The 20,746-nt window shown below is 35.7% G+C and overlaps 1 protein-coding gene across 1 annotated transcript; it reads right to left on the reverse strand.

The window, feature by feature from the left end:
• Nucleotides 1-3,049: 3,049 nt before the first annotated feature.
• On the reverse strand, nucleotides 3,050-6,790 carry LOC143540847 (ATP synthase subunit delta', mitochondrial-like). Its single transcript, XM_077033816.1, has 2 exons — nucleotides 6,475-6,790; nucleotides 3,050-3,500 (listed from the first exon to the last, which is right to left on the reverse strand). The coding sequence occupies exons 1-2, from the start codon at nucleotides 6,748-6,750 to the stop codon at nucleotides 3,156-3,158; spliced, it is 621 nt and encodes a 206-aa protein (XP_076889931.1). The 5' UTR covers nucleotides 6,751-6,790; the 3' UTR covers nucleotides 3,050-3,155.
• Between the last annotated feature and the right edge of the window lie 13,956 nt (nucleotides 6,791-20,746).

A 20,746-nucleotide genomic window follows, 5' to 3' on the forward strand; every position in this document is an offset into this window, starting at 1 on the left:
TGAAGTGACAAAAATATTAAACACAGGGACTAAAATGACCAATAACTCAAAATAAAAAGGAGAAAAACAAAAATACCCTTAAACTAACGGCATAGCTGGATGCCGTTAGACGGATGTGACGTAATTGGCTAATATTTAAAACTATGAGGACGAAACTGACAAAATTTCAAACTTTTGACCGAAGTGGCGAAAATAGCAAACCACAAGGACGAAAATGGCCATTAACTCATAATTAAATTAAATAATTATGTGGATGGGTCTAACCTTTAGGCTAGCCCAGTTGGTTATGACAATGAGGATAAGAACTATGCTTCTTTCGAGAGGTCGTCAGTTTGAATCCAAGCCAAAACGAAGGTTTTATCCTGCATGCGTTACATCAGAGAGTTTCGACTCTTGTGGCGGCGCAACTGGTGTTATGTGGCATCAAGGGAGAAGGTTCCTCTGAGGATGTGGGGAGGACCCGAGAACCAAGGGTTGTGCCCTTCGGGAGAAACTCTCCGACGGCTCCAAACTGAGGTCGGTCGCAACCCAACTTGCAACCACCCAGTCATACCGTAGATTGTCGCAGTTATATAAAAAAAGTGTGGATGGGCCTCGGCCCTCGGTCTATATTCTATCCAAGATGCATGGAGGATGGGCATCATTCCCACTCTAGGTAATGGAAAGTTCATTGCAATCATAAAGTGCCTGTCGTTATTGTTAAACATGTATTTTAATGATTTTTTGGTATAGCTTGTGGGATTTCAAATCCAAACCACGTTTATAGATTAGCTCAAGTTATGTCAAGTTGAACCGAATCCTTTTAGACAATGAGTTATATGTTTACTGATCAATATACGTCTCACGATATTAATATAAAGAAAACGAGTTGAAAGTATATTCGACTTAATCCTTATAACACTTTTAATCAACTCAAAGTAAACAAGTCCACTTTTTATTTACGAAAAGATGGTGTTGAGAAGGACATCAACGAAAACTGTAAAGAACAGTTAGGCCAAGTTTTTTTTTATTTAAAAATGTTTGGTTTTAACTTTGTTTTCGTTTTTATTATGAATTTGTGTGAAAATAAGAAATTTAGTTAATCATATTCTTAGTTGTATCATTTGAAGTTATTTCTATCAACTTTCAGTTTCAAATTTTAAATGTCAAAATCAGACCACTTGTACTAAGCTAACTTTGTAGCTTTCAACATGATTAATATTATATAATGTGTCTCAAAATATATGTTTATATAATCAATGTGCATATTTTGTGATTTTCGTTCAACATCACAAGTACTTTCTTTTACTCTTTCTAACTTTGTATGCGTTTTAACTTTTAAAATATGAGGAAAACTAATAAATTAAACAATATTTTGAGCTAATTTGAAAAGATTAGAATTATCGTTTTGAATTATTTTTAAGAAAAACTCTTTAAATTGGTGTCTCTACAATTCAAATTTGTTATTTTGTTAAAACACCAACATGAAGGTAATATCATTCATGGTCCTTTTCATATCATGCCTACAAAGATTAGAATAAGCATTCCACTCAAGTCCTTTTGGTGAGTCATATGAACTCATTTATTACGATCCTTTTTTTTCTTTGAAAAGCTAATTTTTTTACATCTTATTTTATGTTTTAAGTGAGACTAGAACTCATAACAATTTAATTGAAAGATATACGTATTCAATCTTACAATTATATTCATACATATTCAATCATATAAAATTAGGGTTGTTCACAAGTCAAGCCCGAGTCGAACCAAGGTGGTTTCGAGCTCGGGCTCGAAATCAAACTAGGCAGCTTAGCTAGGTTCTAGCTTAATTTTGAAGTTAAATGAGCTTAAAAATGAGCCAACGAGCCGAGCCTAGGTCGATTTTGTCTCGGTTACAAAAACGATCCAAATCAGCTCAGGATGTCTGAAATCAGCTTTTTATAGCTAGTTTTATTTGAGCTTTTATCAAGCGAGCCACGAGCACGAGCTTCGAGCTTAAAGCTTTTTGAAAAACCTTATATAAAATGGTATGAAAGATTATTTTTAGACATAATATAGCCAATTTAAAGCATTAACCACCACTTACTCACTTAGTAACTAAGATTCAAAATCATTTTCTTTTAACATTCAACAAATATTAGTGCTTAATCACAAGCCAATAAAGAAAAAGGAAAGGGCATGCCACCCCACTAAAATCAACATCCTATAAAAGTTTTGCATTATGATGATGATCAAAGTAAAATCTTGAATGAAAATCTCAGCCTCGTATCATAAGAAAATGGTGAAATCCAAGAGGTTATCTCATCCACTCCATCTCCTTTTCATTCTTATATGTTTTATTATATTCATTAAAAATCCCTACACAGATACTATAACTAAAACATTGACTAGGCTTCGTTTAGAGATTGAAGTTGAAAAATATTCCATTAAACATTGTGTTTGTTATTTATTTTATGATATTGTAATCAGAAAACATTCTGCCAAATTTGATTCATCAAGGGTATTTTTGTCTTATAAACCACCAATGAAAAGAGTCTGCCCAACTTTGCCACCATTAACAAAAAATAGATGTCATGTTCAGATTCAGCATGACCAACTAGTAGTATTTTTTGAAACTTTTATTATAATTTCAAGAAAACTAAATTTCATTACTTGACTTAGGCATCAATGTGACATTGTGACCTCATATCTAAATTCACCATGACTAAATTTTTTGCATAAATGTTATTGCACATAAGTCTTCTTACACTACCAGGTGACACAATGCATCTTAATTATAACCTAAAGCAATGCATGCGACTCAAGTGTCTAAACACAAGTGCTTACTACCACGCTAGAATCGGGTTGCATAAGGTTTGGGTCAACACTGCAGCTGATCTTTTCAAAAGAAACTAAACATCTAACATTTATAACATACTTTATTTTGCCCACATCTCAAAACAATCTGGCCAAGTAACAGTAACAAACCAACTAATCATCATTATCTTGAATTATGTCCAACTTTCAATAAACCAATGTTGATATGAAACAGGACAGATTATATTTCAAATTCAGCATGAAGAAGGAAACCCACAAAATGCAAAAACATTCTGCCAAAGTTTTCCCCATTTGCATAAAACAAAATTAAGAGAAAACTCTTATTTTTCAGTCAAAAATAACATTAAAAGATGGCAAACCCCTTAACCAGTAAGAGCAGAGTTGAGTGCACTGTGAACATCAACTCCAATCTGGGCCTCAGCTTTGTCCAAATCAGTTGATGCCGAGCTAAGTTTCTGAGTGAACTCACTTAGACCCTTTTGTACTTGTGCCGGGTCAATACGATCAAGAGGAACGGCCTCAACAGCCAATATGTCTGCATAGGAGTTTGAGTGCACAAAAGCAAAGCCACTGCTTATAAAGTACTTCTTTATATCATTACCTTCATGGACCGAAAGAAGGCCCGGTTTGAGCTCTGCGATTGTTGGTACGTGTCCTGGTAAAATACCCATCTGGCCTGTTGTGGCGGGAACTATCACCATATCAACCTTTAATAGCATCACAAAAGGAAAAAAAAGGTTTAACATGATATTTATATAATAAGAGGTTTCTTTTGAAAGTTTCCATCAGTCATAACTCATAACCATGTACAAATATCTGCAGAGCAAAATCGAATCAAAACTTATTCAAAGCCTGCTAAAAAAATAAAAATCAAACTAAAATCACTTATTAAGAATGCGAAAGCATATGACCAATATACATAGATCGTATTTTACTGGATAGCCCAAGCCAGATGTAGTGGAAAACTTCATTAATATTAATAAAGAATTGCAATTCATAAAACCAATAAAAATGTGAAAATATATGAACAAAACATATACTATATTTTTTTATAAGATATATGAATGATATGTATGTAGCACACATATGTAGATTAAGTATTGAAAACTGTAAAACAACTAAATCACTCATTTAGAATGTGAAAGCACATGTACAAATATGTAACGAGAATCCAACTAAAATCACTCATTTAGGATGTGAAATAGTACAATCATAAACCACACCACATATACTAGATATCTCAAACCATATGTAGTGCAAATATCTAGTATACAAGGAACAGATATGATCATACCTTTCCACATCCGAGAAAGTGGTCTTGATTGGATTCTTATTCATGTTGCAAATTTATACGTATGTTTTCACATTCTAAATGAGGCTTTTCTTTAAATTTTATTGTTTCAAACTTTTAATACTCAATTAATAAAAATGTTTATGCTACATATGATTCTTTTATCTTACAAATAAATTGTCTATTTTGTCCACGTTCTTCGTATCTCACATTTTCATTTTTATTGGTTTTATGGTATTTATTGATGTAGTTTTCCACTACATATAGCTTGAAGTAGCTAGTAAAATGTGTGTCGTCTATATTATTTATAAGCTTCAACATCCTTACCGAGTGATTTTAGCTTGATTCTTACTCTTTTAGCAAAATTTCAATATATATAATCAACTTTGCTCAAGAAATTTTGAAAATTTACCGACTAATCTTACCCTAAAAATTTTAGACATATATGCACAACAATTGGAAACTTGTAAACACAGCAAGCCAAATCAAACTACTCATTTCGAATTGAGTAAAGATATAAACAGAATCATAACTTATAACCAAACACATCAGAATTTCTTGCGAAACAGCCAAAACACCAGAAGATTACCAAAGAAATAAAACACACACACACAATTAACAAATAACCAGATAAAACTAACACAATGGGGCAAAAAATCTCAATAAACACAACATTCTATAGCATACATTAGCATAACCTAAAGAATACAAAAACAAAAAACTAAAACAAATATAACTTTGTATAAAAGTGAATCAAATTATTCCAATTATTAACCAAGCAAATCCTAGAATATTCTCAATAAAATAAAAACTTGTAAAACAACAAGCTAAATCAAAAACTCATTTAGAATTGAGTAAATACATGAACCCAATCATCATTTACAGTCATAACATATCAAAATTATACCAAAGAAATTAAATGCACACACAGTTAACAAATAACCAGATGAAACTAAAACATTAGGGCAAAAAACCTCAATAACCACAATATTCTATAGCATATTAGCATAATCTAAAACAGATACCAAAAAAAACATTATAACTTTGTATAATACTAAACTACCGATTACTAACCAAACAAACCCTAGAAATAATAATAACCCTAAACTGAAAAAAGAAAAATTAACAAGATTTAAATATTAAATAATCATAAACGCACACAAACACAATTAACAAAGGGGGTGTTTGGGATTGCTTATTTTCATCAACTTATTAACTTTTTGAAAAGTAATAAGGTGTTTGGGATTGCTTATATTATGAGAGGAAAAGTTTCATAAGTTACACTTTTGTAACTTATTAACTTAATGAAAAGTTATAAGGAGGTAAAATAAAGAATTCCAAAAACCCCCAAATTACCAGATGAAAGTAAAGCATTAGGGCAGAAAACCTCAATAACCACAATATTCTATAGCATATATTAGCATAACCTAAAGAATACAAAAAATAAAAAAATTAAACATTATCTTTGTATAATACTAAACCAAATTATTCCGATTATTAACCTTGCAAACCCGAGAAATAATATTCACCCTAAATGGGAAAAAAAAAAGATCTAGATATTAGATAACCAAACACACAATTAACAAATAACCCTATGAAACTAAAACATTAGTACAAAAAAACTCTATAACCACAATATCATATAGCAAATAAGCATATTAGCGTAACCTAAAGAACACAAAAAAAAAACAACAACAACTAGACATTATAACTTTGTATAAAACTAAACCAAATTATTCCACATTATTAACCTTTCAAACCCTAGAAATAATGCACACCTTAAATTAAAATAATAATAAACAAGATCTAAACATTAGGGCAGAAACCACAATACTCTATACTATAGCATATATTAGCATAACCTAAAAAACATAAAATAAATAAATAAAACATTACAACTTTGTATAAAACTAAAAACATATTATTCCGATCATTAGCCAAGCAAGCGTAGAACATTCAACCTAAATTAAAAAAAGTCAGAAATGCTAACAAAACAACCAAAACACAATTAACAAATAACTTTGTATAAAACTAAACCAAATTATTCCACATCATTAACCTTCCAAACCCTAGAAATTATTCCACACACACTCGATTAACAAATAGCTAAATAAAAAAACTAAAACATTAAGGCAGATAGCCTCAATAACCACAACATTATATAGCATATTAGCATAACCTAAAGAACACAAAAAAAAATAAAATAAATAAAATAAAACATTATAACTTTGTGTATAACTAAACCGAATAATTCCAATTATTAACCATCTCATACTCTAAAACAACATTCACCCTAAATTGAAAATTAATAATAATAATAATAAACAGGGATCTAAATATTAGATAACCAGATTATCATCCATCTGAAACCCTAGAAGACTCAAACAAACCTCAGCTTTTGACAGCTCAGCAGCGTACGGAAGCACGAAATTGACGGTGAGTTTGGACGGCAACGCTGAGGGAGTCGGAGGGCGTGGCTCCATGAACTGGCTCGGTGTCTTTGGTGGATCGATGTTGGGTGCGACCTTCTTCCATGACTCGATGAACGCAGCGTCGCCGGATGAGGCGTCGGTGGCTACCTCGGTGGAGAACACGCGGCGGATGGTGGTGGTGGTGGTGGTGGTGGTGGATCGGGTGAGGAGGCGGTGGGTTGCTTGACGGAACATGGTGGCGATTGGGTTGTTGTTAGGGTAAACTGGAGAAATGGAACAATTTGGGTTGGGGTGTTTTTATTAGGGGAACATTTTAGTTTTGTTTTTTTAAGTGTCACCGTGAGTTATAATATTATTACGATAAATGATATTTTGATGTAGTTTATTATTTTTTTATGAGGTTTAAATATATTGTTTTGGGCTATAGTTTTCTAAATCATTTTAAATAATTACACGTCTCTGTTTTTATTTTATTTTATTTTTTTGGGTTAAGAGGGATGGAACCCGGAGCAAAAACTATCATGAATAAAACCGTACAAAACAAGGGACTAAAGATCCTGAGACATAGCCCAAAGGAAAACCTAATCCTTGAAACCAGAACCTATAAACCAAACCAAAACCTGCAAAGCTCCAAACTATTCTACCAAACAAAAAATCAAACCCTCAAAAAACTAAAACCCATAATGGAGCAAGGTTAACAAACTCAACAAGATTAAGCGCCAAGTTACGTCCTCTGATATTATAGCATGTCCCAAATTGTTTTCCTGTTGTTAAAGCTGAATCTTTACGTTATTTGACTCGATTTTGTCATCAATTTAATATTGTTTCTTAAACAAGTTGGTTACCTAATAAACTAATTATAACCTTTAATATTTAAACAAAGCCAGCCATAAACCCTAATAGCCACTGCAACTCAGTCGTCATCCCTGCTAATCACTAAATTCTTCTCCTCCATTGTCGGTTTATTCAAGTTTCTTCAAAGCTTTAGTTTGAGCAGAATGTAAAGAACCTAAAGGAGCATGAGTCATATATTCTGCGGAACGACGTTCCCCCCTTTTCCGCCGACTCTTTGGCCTTAAAAACGCTGGTTTTAAGAATATGTGATTGCCCTTCTCCGACCCTTACTGTCCAACCTAAGAACGGATAGCTAATGCGTTCCTTTGGTGTTCAAGACCCCTTTGACCTCGATTATCTCTTGTTCCATTCATCGTTCGGGTAAGTTATCTTTTGTAAATTTCTAAGTTTTCATCTCATAAGCAAAAGCCCTCAATCAATTTCACTGATAGAGGGAGTCTTGGTGGTCATTTGATCTCGACCCGTTCAAGGGTATAAAAGTCAAACCTTTTGAATATTCGATTACTGCCTCTTTTGCTTAAAATTAGCTTTCCGGGACTTTTTTGTTCATCATGAAATTTTGAGTATACTGGTCAGAACTCGACATCAGATACGAAGTTCGGATTATGAACAGTGCCAGTTCGCTTAAATAGTTAAAGTTTCATATCTTGAGTTTTGCATGTCCGTTTTATCTAATCCATCGGCATTATTCTCGGTTTTAATTCCACTTTGTTGTCTCCAAGTTTCAGGTTCATTCGTGCTGGCTCAGTCAACACGTTAAAATTCAAGTTTCTGTTTTACATTCTTATTATCATTTAACTCATCTAATAAGGTGAGTAATCATTCCCCTTATTTTACAATTTTCAAAACCTTTGGTGCGTATTTTCATACTACTTATTAGCCATAAGTAGCAAATCATGATTTTTATGTGTTGAATAGTTAAAATGCTTATATGCTACATGCTTACTTGCTTATTTATTTATTTTATCACACTTGGAGAGGTCTGTCATTAAAGTGCTTTCATTTGAGGCCTATCATACGTCGTCTTAGTAGCCAAATCCCGATTCACTAGGCAATGGTCAAACGACACCAATTATTTGCTCTTTCATTTAATTGTTGATGCTCACAGTAATGGTTTGTTTATTTCTTACTTATTATATTATTACAATAAAATTTGGTGATTACCTAATCAACCTCGTGTTGACAAATATATTATATTTTGTACGTATTTGTTTTGGTTTTATTTGTATTTTATCGAGACCTGTGTACCTGATTTGAAATTAATAAAGTAATTTTTATATTGTCATTTAAATTGTATGATAGTGTCCTGCGAGCTGTGAACCAACAGATCGCGCCCGACATACTCCGTCGTAGGTTGGGGTGTAACAGATTGGACCGATTGGTATTAGAGCCGTCATTAGAAATTACCTCATGTGGGTAAATTAGTCATTTTATGTACGTACTCAATTTAGACAGAATAACAGAAATTACATAAATTTTCAGTTATTTATGTACTCAATTTCACTCATTGTCCTTTATCTTCAAAACTGATCTGTTTTATCCTTTATGTATACAAATCCAACAACGCTTGTCCTTTAGCCTTAACTCGGATAGTTTTTCTCGTTAAGTCAGGTCATGTACTTTGTACATGAGGTCAAATTAGTCATTTTAGCCATTTATTAAAAAACCATTTTAATAATTAAACTAAAACTATTGAAAAGATAAATACAAAAACAATTATTTTCAAAAACAAATTAAATTAAAATATATATAAATCACGTATATCATGTTTATATATACCGTCTACACCCTCTGTTATCGTATCCAACTTCCCATAGCTAGGGCCGTCCAAACCGCTCGATGATCGAACTCGCTCGCCGCTCGCTCGGAAGGTGCTCGGAAAATTCTCGCTCGTTTTTTCGCTCGATTGTAAACGAGCCGCTCTGCTCGGTTCGGTTTGTAAGCGAGCCAAGCAACGAGCAAAGGTCTGATCGGTTCGGTTCGGCTCGAATATTTTTTATTTATTTTATATATAATTATATATGAAGAAATATATAAATATATATACAACGCACATAAAATATAAGTATACAATTTTTTAAACCCTTTAAAATTTTTCCTATTCCTTAATTTTATAATTTTATTAGTTTGATTCAAGTTTTCAGAATACTAAAAGTTTATTTACATGTTCATTATATCTCACTTCAAACTTCTTTCTCCTAAAAATTTACAACCTATTATACGTTTGTCTAAAAAAGTACTAATTTGTTTACAAAATATATTATTTAAAGCCTTCAAACTTGTTTCTTATTGAAAATTTGAAAGTGAAAAAGAAATAAAAAAATGCTCGAAATCGCTCGATGTTCGATAGAAAAAAATGCTCGGTTCTATTCTGGCTCGTTTCGTTTTTCGCTCGGTTCGAATTTCAACCATTCAGTTCGGTTGGGTTGTAAACGAGCCAAGCAACGAGCAAGCCTTCGCTCGGTTCGGCTTGTCTCGTGAACATCCCTACCCATAGCTAGCCTCTTCAGCCTCCATCGCCGCCACCAACCGGCAACCACCAACCCACCACCACCACACCACCAACTAAGGACGTCGCCACCATCATCATCTATAACAAACGTTGTCGACACCGTCTCAAACCCCTTTTCTCTACCCAAATTCCGCCCGAATTCACTACCGATCTTGCCAGAAAAACATGGAGCACCACCTGCCAAACCCCATTGGCCGTCAGCGGTCTCTCTCACTCTCACTTGCCGAAAAAAAGTGGACTCTAGCCGGCTGTGAGGGATTGCAAAACACCACCAATTCACTACCACCGGCTGTTGTGAAGGGATGATATTTTGTATGAATGGCAGCACCAAAATCATCCGTATTCAACCCCTAAATGCCAGTGGCGACACCAAAATCAAAACCCTAATTTCGTATTCAACCCCAAATGCCAATTTTATCCTTTTACTTTCCAATTAGATCTACCTACATATCAAGATCAACCTCTCAAATCATAAACACTAATGATTTAGTCTGAAATTGAATTGGCATGAATCACTAGCACCGTTCGCGTCACTGCAACTGAATCGCCGGAAATGTGGTCGGATTTAGTGGTAGACTCCGGACGTTACTCCAAACAAAATCTTTAGCTAGGGAGACTGGATTTAATAGTAGACTCCGGCGTGGAGGGAGAATGACGAGTGTGGTGGTTTCTAATGGGTGAAATTGAATTTGCAAACGTAAAAGACAAACAGATCAATTTTAAAGATAAAAGACAGTAAGTGAAATTGGTATATATATAAAGAACAATTTTTGTAAATTTGTCTATAATTTACAAAAACTACTCACATAATTACAGGGTCCGTACTAAGAATGCTCTAACATGATATTTGATATTGCCTTTTCTAAATATTAGAGCTATAGCTGTTTATAAGTCGGATAATGTATTGTTAAGTCAGACTATAAAATTAAAAGAATAAGGCAATTGGAAATAAACAATTCCAACTTTTGTGTATTGGCCGATAATAATCCCAACTTTAAAAATCACTACCAGCAGTCCCAAGTTTCAATTATTTTTGTCTCAATGGACCTCCTTTAAAAAATACTTAACGCCGCTAATTTTTTTTCCGAGTTTCAAACCGATGTTTTAGGGCTTTTGATCGGAAGAACGATACAATTTGACTGATGTAAAACTTGTCACGAAACGGTGATTCAAATGACTTGATTTTTGTTAATTGAAAATTCAAACACCCGAATTGATACATTGGTACGTCGCTTGGATCACTGTTTCGTGATAAGTTTTACATCAGTCGAATCGTATCGTTATTCCGATCAAAATCCCTAAAACATCGGTTTGAAAATCAGAAAAAGACTTAACGGCGTTAAGTGTTTTTTAACGGAGGTCTATTGAGACAAAATAATTGAAAGTTGGGACCGTTGGTAGCGATTTTTAAACATCGGTTTGAAAATCGGAAAAAGACTTAATGGCGTTAAGTGTTTTTAACGGAGGTCCATTGAGACAAAATAGTTGAAAGTTGGGACCGTTGGTAGCGATTTTTAAAGATGGTATTAATATCGGCCAATACACAAACATTGGGATTATTTATTTTCAATTTGTCAAAGAAAAAAATAGCTAAAGTTGGATTTGAAGTTGTCCCCGCTTAATTTTAGTGTTAATGCATGTCTTAAGATGGTTGCACGGTATATTGTAAAATATTTAGATACTTTATTGTGTGTTTTTATAAATTTTTGTCACCTCATATTAGGGCTGTTCAAAAAGCTCGTGGCTTGAAGCTCGCTCGAAAAAAGCTCGGAGAAAGCTCGCTCGAAATCGGCTCGATTATAATTGAGCCGAGCCGAGCTCGACTCGATTTCTAAACGAGCCGAGCCTGAGTTAGCCCCGGCTCAACTCGAGCTCGCTCGATTGGCTCGAACTATTTTATTTTAATTTATTACATATATATGCATGCATATAATTATATAGCGTAATTATTAAACATATGGGCTTCTTTTCTCAATTAAAGAAATCCAGCCCAATAAAATCATACAAAATGCCAGAACCCTATTGATATAACGTTTATTATTCATTAAATCCTGTGTATATTTTATCTATTATTTTATTAGTTTTGGTCGGTTTCTCGTAAGATTTGTATACTACTAACATATTGTAATGTCTTAGGTTTCGGGATTTAATTTCGGTGAAAAGAGGGCGAAAAATGAACAAAAACAAGCTAAACCGGAGAACCGACGCGTCAGGAAACGAACCGGACCGAACTAGGAAGTGAACCGGACCAGCAAAAAGGACCAGACCTCCCCCCTGGGCCGGTGCGCCGCGCGACGGGGGAGGGGAAGCCCGCTGCGTAGCGTGATGTTCGGTTTATTTGTACATATTTAATTGTGTTAACGTACTTGTTTTACGTGTTTAGTTTAGGAACTTTGGTACTTCATACGTGTTTGTTGTGTTTTAGGTCACAGGTACTTAACGCGTTTAATTTGGACCTGTACGAGCATGGAATGAAGACCCGGGATGTCCAGCACGCTTACCGAGGCAATCATGTGAAGTTGCTGAGAAAGGAGACCCATCGCGTAGCGCGATGGGTGTGAGAGGCAGGGCATTGCTGTGACATTCGTCAGTTTTTCGATTCGTTTTCGTATTTGTAAACCCGACCTGTTGGGTCGTTTCGATGTACTAAATATTTTAATAAAGTGATTCTCGACATTCAATATTCATTATTCGATGTTCGTTGTCATTCAAGTATTTATAAATTCCTGAGCCTTAAGTAATCAAGCCGTACGGGTTAAACGCGTAAAACCGAAAACTATTTAATTTAATTATAAAGTTTAGGGTTAAAAATGTGTAAGGCCCCGAACCCGGTAGCCTTACTTTAGCGTCGGATTTACTCATAAACACAGTTCTTACAAATCATAGTTCATTAAAACTTTCGCGGAATATAAAAACTTTCATGAAACGTTACAACAATCCAAAACTTGCCTTAATTAAACATTCTTGTATTTCAAAATAAACGTCAATTACATTAAAACATCTTGAGTCTTCAAATGCTAGTCTCCTATTCGCCCACCATGTGCCCGCTCAAGCTAGTTGTCTCATTCTACTCACCTGCGTGCATACTAAAAGTCAGCTACGCTGAATGAGTTATAGTTAATCGGACGCCATACAATACATACACATACATACATATCCGAAGATACATATCCATACCTAACTAGTTACCCTTCTGTTCTACATACATACTTACTACCATACATACATACATATCTACAATCACTAACCTCAGTCTACCGAGAGTACGTTCATAGTCCGCCGTCTATACCTGTACTCAAGGTCGTGAACACGTAAAAGGTCTGCAGTCCTTACCTATGTTCACCATTTATGGTACGTGCAAGGTCCGCGGTCCTTCCCTATACCATCCTACATCCACAACACGTACAAGGTCCACAGTCCTTCCCTATGTTGCAACCTAAACCATAGCACGTACGAGGTCCGCAGTCCTCCCCTATGCTACCACAATACAAATACAGCACGTATAAGGTCCACAGTCCTTTCCTATGCTGATGCCTGTCTATAATACGTATAAGGTCCGCAGTCCTTAACTACGTTGTCGTCTATTATCTGTAACACGTATAAGGCCCACCGTCCCTATCTACGTTTACATCTATCATCTACTTTACGTATAAGGCCCGCAGTCCTTAACTACGTTGTCGTCTATTATCTGTAACACGTATAAGGCCCACCGTCCCTATCTACGTTTACATCTATTATCTACATTACGTATAAGGCCCGCAGTCCTTAACTACGCCATCACCAGCCGAGTCTATGTCCGACAAAAGCTAGAGGGATTTGCCATCCTAACTTACTATGTCGAACGTAGAACTCACATACCATTCGTGTACATGTATACACATACTTCACATATACAATAATTACATTATAGCATAAGAACACTCTAGGCGTTCTTTACCTATATCACATATATCACATATCCATCACATATATCACATATGGCATACACTTATCACTTAGGATAAATGTATTAACAACACATCGAGTATGCACACAGCCCCGAAAACATAACACATATATGGGGCTAGAAACTCACCTGAATCCTGTTACGCTCTCCGTTAATCGTTATTCCCTTCTTGAGCTGTGCACGGCTAACTGTATAATATTTACATGTATCAATTAACTACTACTACTACTCATGTTGTATTTCTATCTTTATACAACCCACAACGAACGGGGGTCCGGGGGCAGCGCCCCTAGCAGCGGGGTCTTGGGGCGGCAGCCCCTAGCAGGGTCCAAGGGGCAGAGCCCCTGGCTGGGGTCGAGCTGCCAGGTCAGCTTGGAAAAATTTTATTTACATTAACTGTCTTAACACATTTTTCATTAGGTTTTTAATTTATTTTCTAATCGAACTTGACTTTAGGCGAAGTTAAACCTTAGGCGAACTTAGCTTTAGGCGAAGTTAAACCTTAGGCGAACTTAGCTTTAGGCGAAGTTAAACCTTAGGCGAACTTAGCTTTAGGCGAAGTTAAACCTTAGGCGAACTTAGCTTTAGGCGAAGTTACCAGCTAGGCGACCTTGGCCGTAGGCGAAGTTAAGCTTTGAAGGCGAAGTTACCAGTTTGCAGGCGAAGTTATCAGTTTGCAGGCGAAGTTGCCCAGTTCGCAGGCGAAGTTGCCCAGTTCAGCTACGGGTTCGGTTTTTATCAAGCATTTTGGCGATTTTAATACCCTTGTTATGGTTCGACATCACCCACTAACGTTCCCTAACCATTTCGTTCGTATATATATCCCGTATATACTATAAAGCTTGGATCTTTAAGCTTAAGGACATTCAATAAAACATAAACTTTAAAGGTCAAGAACATACCTTTTGTGCTCGTTTGGATCTCGTTTAACTTGTTTAATCACAACTAATCGTTTACTCTCTCTTGGATCTTGCTCGTTTCTCTCCCTCGGCCGTCGGCCGTATATGGCGGTGTGTGGTGTGTGTGTGTTTTGGAGTGTGTAGAGATTATGATGGAAATGAAATGAGGGTTTAGGGTTTTAGGTTGGTTTAGGGGATATTTATATCCCTTAAAGCCCATGGACCTAAAGCCCATTCTCATTTAACCTATCTCAATTAATCTAAATCCATGATCCGTTCTTTACTCGATATTAATTAATTAATAACGCGGAACTCACTAAACGTAACTTTCTTTATTCAACATTATAAATTTTAGGATGTTACAAAATGTAAACTTGAAAACTTTATTTAACTTAAAAGATATTTATATTATCATTTAAAGGTTCTTTAAACTTCAGGGACTAATAGTGTAACATTTTTAATTCAATTTATATTAAAAAAACTTTACCCGCCCCCCTCCCCCACCTCGTTTTTCCGGCCACCCTCCGGCCGCCGGAAGCGGCGCCGGAGGTGACCCAAACACCACCCAAAGTTATTTTTTTAACCAAATATTTATATAAACGTGTTTCTCCGTTGACCTAAAGCATTAACCGACTAATTAATTGTGATTCCTTGCCGTAAAACACCCCGTAATCGTCGCCGGAAATCACGGATTCACCATTAATGCAAATATCGCGTATACGCTCCACCCCATAGTATAAATAGATGCCCAAGCTTCATTACAACTCGCTCATTCCTCTCAATCCCCCTCTAATACACTGAGTAATCTGTAATTGGGCATTCTTATAAATTCTTTTCCAGCAACTGGGTTTCGGCCTAATCAAAACATATTAAGGTAATTGTTATATGCTTTGTACTGTCGTAACATCAATGATAACCCTAAACTAATTTCCCCAAACCTTGAACAGATTAATCGATTGTAAAATTTAGGGTTTATGTTCTTGATAAAGGAAGAAGATGAATTTTCATTATTATTATGTATATAATATTTTTCAAGTATAATCTGAATTGCTCTTTAGACCAACTGGTTAACATGTTAGGATAACAAACAAGAGACCCGGGTTCGAAACCCGGGTCACGCATGCCTTTCTTCCTTTTTTTATATAACATGTTATTATTTAACCAAAATTATTAGAAACTGTTATTATATTTAAACAAGGGAAACCAAGCATAAACGAATGTTCACCCTAGCTCAACTGGTTACACATTGCACATGTAAACCTCAAGACCCGGGTAAGCCATATTCCTTTTATTTAATTTTTCACCTAATTAATAAATCCTTTTTAATCATTAAAAATCAAAATAAATTTATAAAAACCTTTTTAGATTTTATAAAAATTATGTAAATTAACTATAAAATATACCTCACCATTTCACACTTAAAAACCGAGTTTTTCGTTTTCGTAAACCGTAACTAAAAATCGTTTAATAAACGTAAGGTAAGCTTTAAATTCCTAGAAATCGTTTAGTCAACGTAATAATTATAATTATAACTTATAACCATTAGTTCAAGCTTTTTGGACATATAAACTTCGTTTTCTCGCCGATTAAAATACTTAAACCATATTAATAACCAAATTTCCCTTAAAACTTAAATGTTAATATTATAATTGAAGAATACAAAATAACATGAAATATTCAATAAAGGTTATCGATTGAGTCTTATTTTTATCTATTTTTGTTATTGATCACACGCTTCGACTTTCGTGACGTGTTCGGTTGTTGCATTCTTCAACGTTTTCAAGCTTCTTTTATTACCTTATTCATAAGGTGAGTTTTTCACCACCCCTTTTTAATGTTTTAATGTTTTGGGGTAGCATATGTATCCTTATAAAGATTCAAGTATTATTTCTTCTATTACAAAACTACAATTCGTATATGGACTTGTGTGTTACTTGTATTACTTGCACGGATATTACTTGCACGATTGGGAAGCCTCATTAAGTATGATCATACGCCCCCCTTTGCACTCTGGTCCTTTTGTATCGAGTGGAAAAGGGCCTCATTATCCAAGTACGTTGGTTGTTACCAATTGGAAAGGACCTTACTTGCGCGATTATCCAAGCACGTTGGTTGTACCAACTGGAAAGGACTTACTTGCTCGTTTATCACATGTCTATGAATTGTATGGTTTTTTATGTACGTATTTAAACTGTGGAAACTCACCAGCTATATTTATAGCTGACCATATTTTATACATATGTTACAGGTACCATGATTAGAGGTTGAAGTATTGAAGACACTTAGATTAATTAGGGTATTTCAATAAAAGAACTATTGTTATGGTTATGTTTTGGTTTGAACTTGTATTATTACTTTCGAACTTGTGTTACTTGGCTTATTAAATGAATTAATGTTATTATGGTCACTTAATAGTGCCACATGTGTTTGAGCAATCTGTAAGTTACACTCGGGCGTTTTCGCTTAAGTCGGGATGTTACACTTTATTTTAGACTGCGTTGACTTTTGGTCCATCGCGTAGCGTGATGGACCAGAAGAGGAGGCCATCGCACTACGCGATGGTCCCCAGAATCGTGAAAGTTAGGGTTTTGTTTTATATTACGTTTTGACGACCCGAGACGCTATTCTTCACCTTCCAGGCGATTTCCAGAGCGAAGAGCAAGTCCCGATCATCCCCAATCATCTCTAAGTGTCCTACATGGCCTAACAGATAATAACCGAGGCCCGAGAGATACCGATGCGCGGCTAGTTTCTTCGAGTCATACCCAGGATGTAGAGTATTGTATCTTTCAGTGTTTCTCATGTATTTAGAACGAATTGATTGTAATGATCTTTGATTAATCTATGAGTAGTGATGTCTAGTATTATTGTGCACTCAGTCGGTTTAGGTTTATTTCGATTAGAACGATTATTGTGCCAGTTGCTATGATAATTGCTTATAGGATTGTTTTGACTAGTTGAATGTGATGAAGCATACGCTTTCCCTTAGTTGAGTCACACTGGCAGAGACTGTTTGATAACCAGTGCCGTGTGTTAGTAAGCGTTGATGCCTAAGGTTTATCTAGTTAGTCAATCGGTGTTAATCAGTGATTGTTAATCTGTTAAGTTGCATGAGTTTACTGTTAGGTTAATTACTTGAATTCCCGGGTGTGATTTGTCTTTGTTAATTGATTGAACACGTGATTACTTGCTTGCTTGTTACAACATATAAACCATTTGCTAGTGTGATCAGCACTTTAATTGAATTACTTCATAAGTTTAGAAATTGATTTCACTTCACACTAACCACATACTTCTGGTGGATACGATACCTGACTTACCCTAGCTTCTTAGGTTAATTAGGTTTTTGCATGACTCAAACGACGGTCACAAAGTCACAAACCCTAATTCAAAGTCACGTAGTCATAGCCGCACGCCTGTTCCACGCTGTTTTCTGCTCAAGTAAGTTTACTTTTTTTATTTTTTATATATCAAATTCTGCTCCAGTAAATCTGCTCAAGTTCATCCTAAAAAGGATTACATTTTATAAATGTGGATTTTTAAAATATTTAATTGAAACCACAAAGTCTTAAAACTTTGCAGTTAATATATCTTAACGGGAAATTCGAGCCGAATCTAGCCGAGCCGAGCCGGCTCGATTTAAAATCGAGCCGAGCTTGAGTTCACAATTTTAGCTCGATTGAGTATCGAGCTTAAGCCGAGCCAGCTCGATTGAATATCGAACTCGAGCTAGCCTTGGCTCGGGCTCGGCTCGGCTCGTGAACAGGCCTACCTCATATATGTTTGCAAAATAATGTAATAACTTTTGCTGAGGACAATTATATAATTAGTATAATTGAGAAGTTTGGTGTCACAAAGAAGTTTCCTTAGACTTTTTTATATAAGATATGTTGTGAAATGAAGACATGATCTAACTCTTTGGTAGTGTGGCTTGTGTGGATTGCTATAAGTCACTTGGTTGTTACCTTGGCAACCAGAGTTTGTTTGAATCTGGCTTTACATAACAGTGGACGTTTTTTTTGGTTTTGCACTATAGGTTGTTACCTTGGCAACCAGAGTTCGAATCTGGCTTTACACAACAGTGGATGTTTTTTTTTGGTTTTGCACTATATGTAGCACACATGGACTTGTGTTCCAACATGGTTTGCTGTATGTATGGATTTACTTCCACGTGCTGTGTCTTCGCTACCATTTTTCTTTCTGATTGTAATTATGCACGCCTTTATATACGTCTTAGATTGTTCTTCCACCCCGAACAAAAGTGACACTGATCGAATTTGCGACGACTTACCGTCGTAACGCTTACGTTTTACAAACGCTCGGGTTTCAATGCTGGGATTTTACCAGTTGCCCCGGCGCATTGTGCCGGGTTAAAAAAACGAGTTGAAATATATATTAGATATTTGGATGTGACGATAGTGGATTTAATTATGGGCCAGTCCGCCAGCGTATTAAGGTAGGGATGAGCTCGGGATGGTACCGATCCCGAAAATCGGTAATAGTTGGTATCGGTATCGAAATGTTCGGTTCGGTACCGGTACGGTACCGGTATCGGTTCGGTACCGGTATTTCGTGAAAAATTCGGGAAATACCGTACCATACCGATACCGAAAACTCAAAACTTGATACCGATTCAGTACCGACGGTACCAAATCGGTACCGAATTCGGTACCGGTACCAATCGGTACCCGTATCGAAAACGCTCGTCCCTATATTAAGGGGAAATGTATGTTGGTTGACAAGCAAGTAAGCCTATTAAAAGTGAGCCCAACTAATACCAAAGAAATAAAATGTATTGGTATTTGGTAGTCCAATCAGGAGTCAGGACCCAAGTCCATGAGTAAAAGTGTAGAACTAAGGTGTGGTATCAGTGTATATAGTATATACATAATGATGCTAGATGTGTAATAACATGACTACATGTGTAATGATAAACTAAATCAAAGTTATATCTTGATGTTTTCTCTGTGTCAACAAACAATATGAAATACTTCGACCTTTTAGAATAGGCAGTAACTCAGGTTGTGATAGAATTCTTAAAAAGTTCTTTCTTACTATTAACTAGTGGTTTACCCGCGCGTTGCGTGGTGAAATTGGTTGGTAAAACCAAAGTGTTGTAGTAGCGAGTCAACGCGAATTCAGTCAATATTAGCTACGTTTATTATGTACTAGAACTAAAACACAATGGAAACAAAAAAAATAAAATTTGAGTTAGGCCAATGAGGTGGTGTCGGTTGGTCCTGGACGGAAGCAGCGAGTGAACGCGAATTTAGTTGGTATTAGCTACGTACTGGAACTAAAACAATTTGAAAACAATAAATATAAATAATAATTGAGGTGAGCCAACGGGGTGACGTTAGTCGGTCCCAGACGCTGAGGCAGTTACTCTACGACACTTGTATAACATATTATAAATCTTTTGTTAACATATTTAAAACAACGCTTATTCGGTGGTAAACCCGGCCATTTGTAAAACCCGATCGTTGCAGCGGCGAGTTGACTCATATTCGGTCGTTGTGATGGTGAGTCGGTAAAACCGGGGCGCTGCTAAAAAACTCGAACTTTCCGGTGGTGCGTCAACGCGAATTTTGTCGATTTCATTTACATTTGTTACGGTAGGAACTAAAATAAAGTTCGATAAAACCTGGGCGTGGGTAAAACCCGAGCGTTGTCGGTTATGGAGGTTGCACCACGATATTTGATTATCTCATGCTTTTGTTGCGCTAGGCAAGTCGAGTCTTTTTATGTGTCCAACACATTGTGGCGGTGCGCCAATGTGGGTTCAGTTGGTTTCATAATTAAACCTAAAAAACAAATTCAGCTTAACATAAAAGAAAATTAAAATATTAAAACAACATTTATTCGGTTGGTAAAAGGCGAACGTTGGTAAAACCCGACTGCTGAAACCCGAGGATGTAAAAACAGAGTCGAAACGAATTCGGTCAGTACCAATTAAGTTCGTTATGGTATAAACAAAGTTGGTAAAACCAAAACGTTAAATTCGTCAGATTCATATAT

This window comes from Bidens hawaiensis, unplaced genomic scaffold (assembly GCF_021521415.1).
Source record: "Bidens hawaiensis isolate Kalapana, Puna unplaced genomic scaffold, B.hawaiensis_p1.1 tig00012376_1, whole genome shotgun sequence".
Classification (NCBI taxonomy): domain Eukaryota; kingdom Viridiplantae; phylum Streptophyta; class Magnoliopsida; order Asterales; family Asteraceae; genus Bidens; species Bidens hawaiensis.

Bases quoted from the DNA above. Each gene is read 5' to 3' on its own strand.
- LOC143540847 (XM_077033816.1), bottom strand. From the start codon at position 6,750: ATGTTCCGTCAAGCAACCCACCGCCTCCTCACCCGATCCACCACCACC. The intron at 3,501-6,474 runs GTTTGTTTGAGT...ATGCTATTAAAG, and splicing joins CTGAGCTGTCAAAAGCTGAG to GTTGATATGGTGATAGTTCC.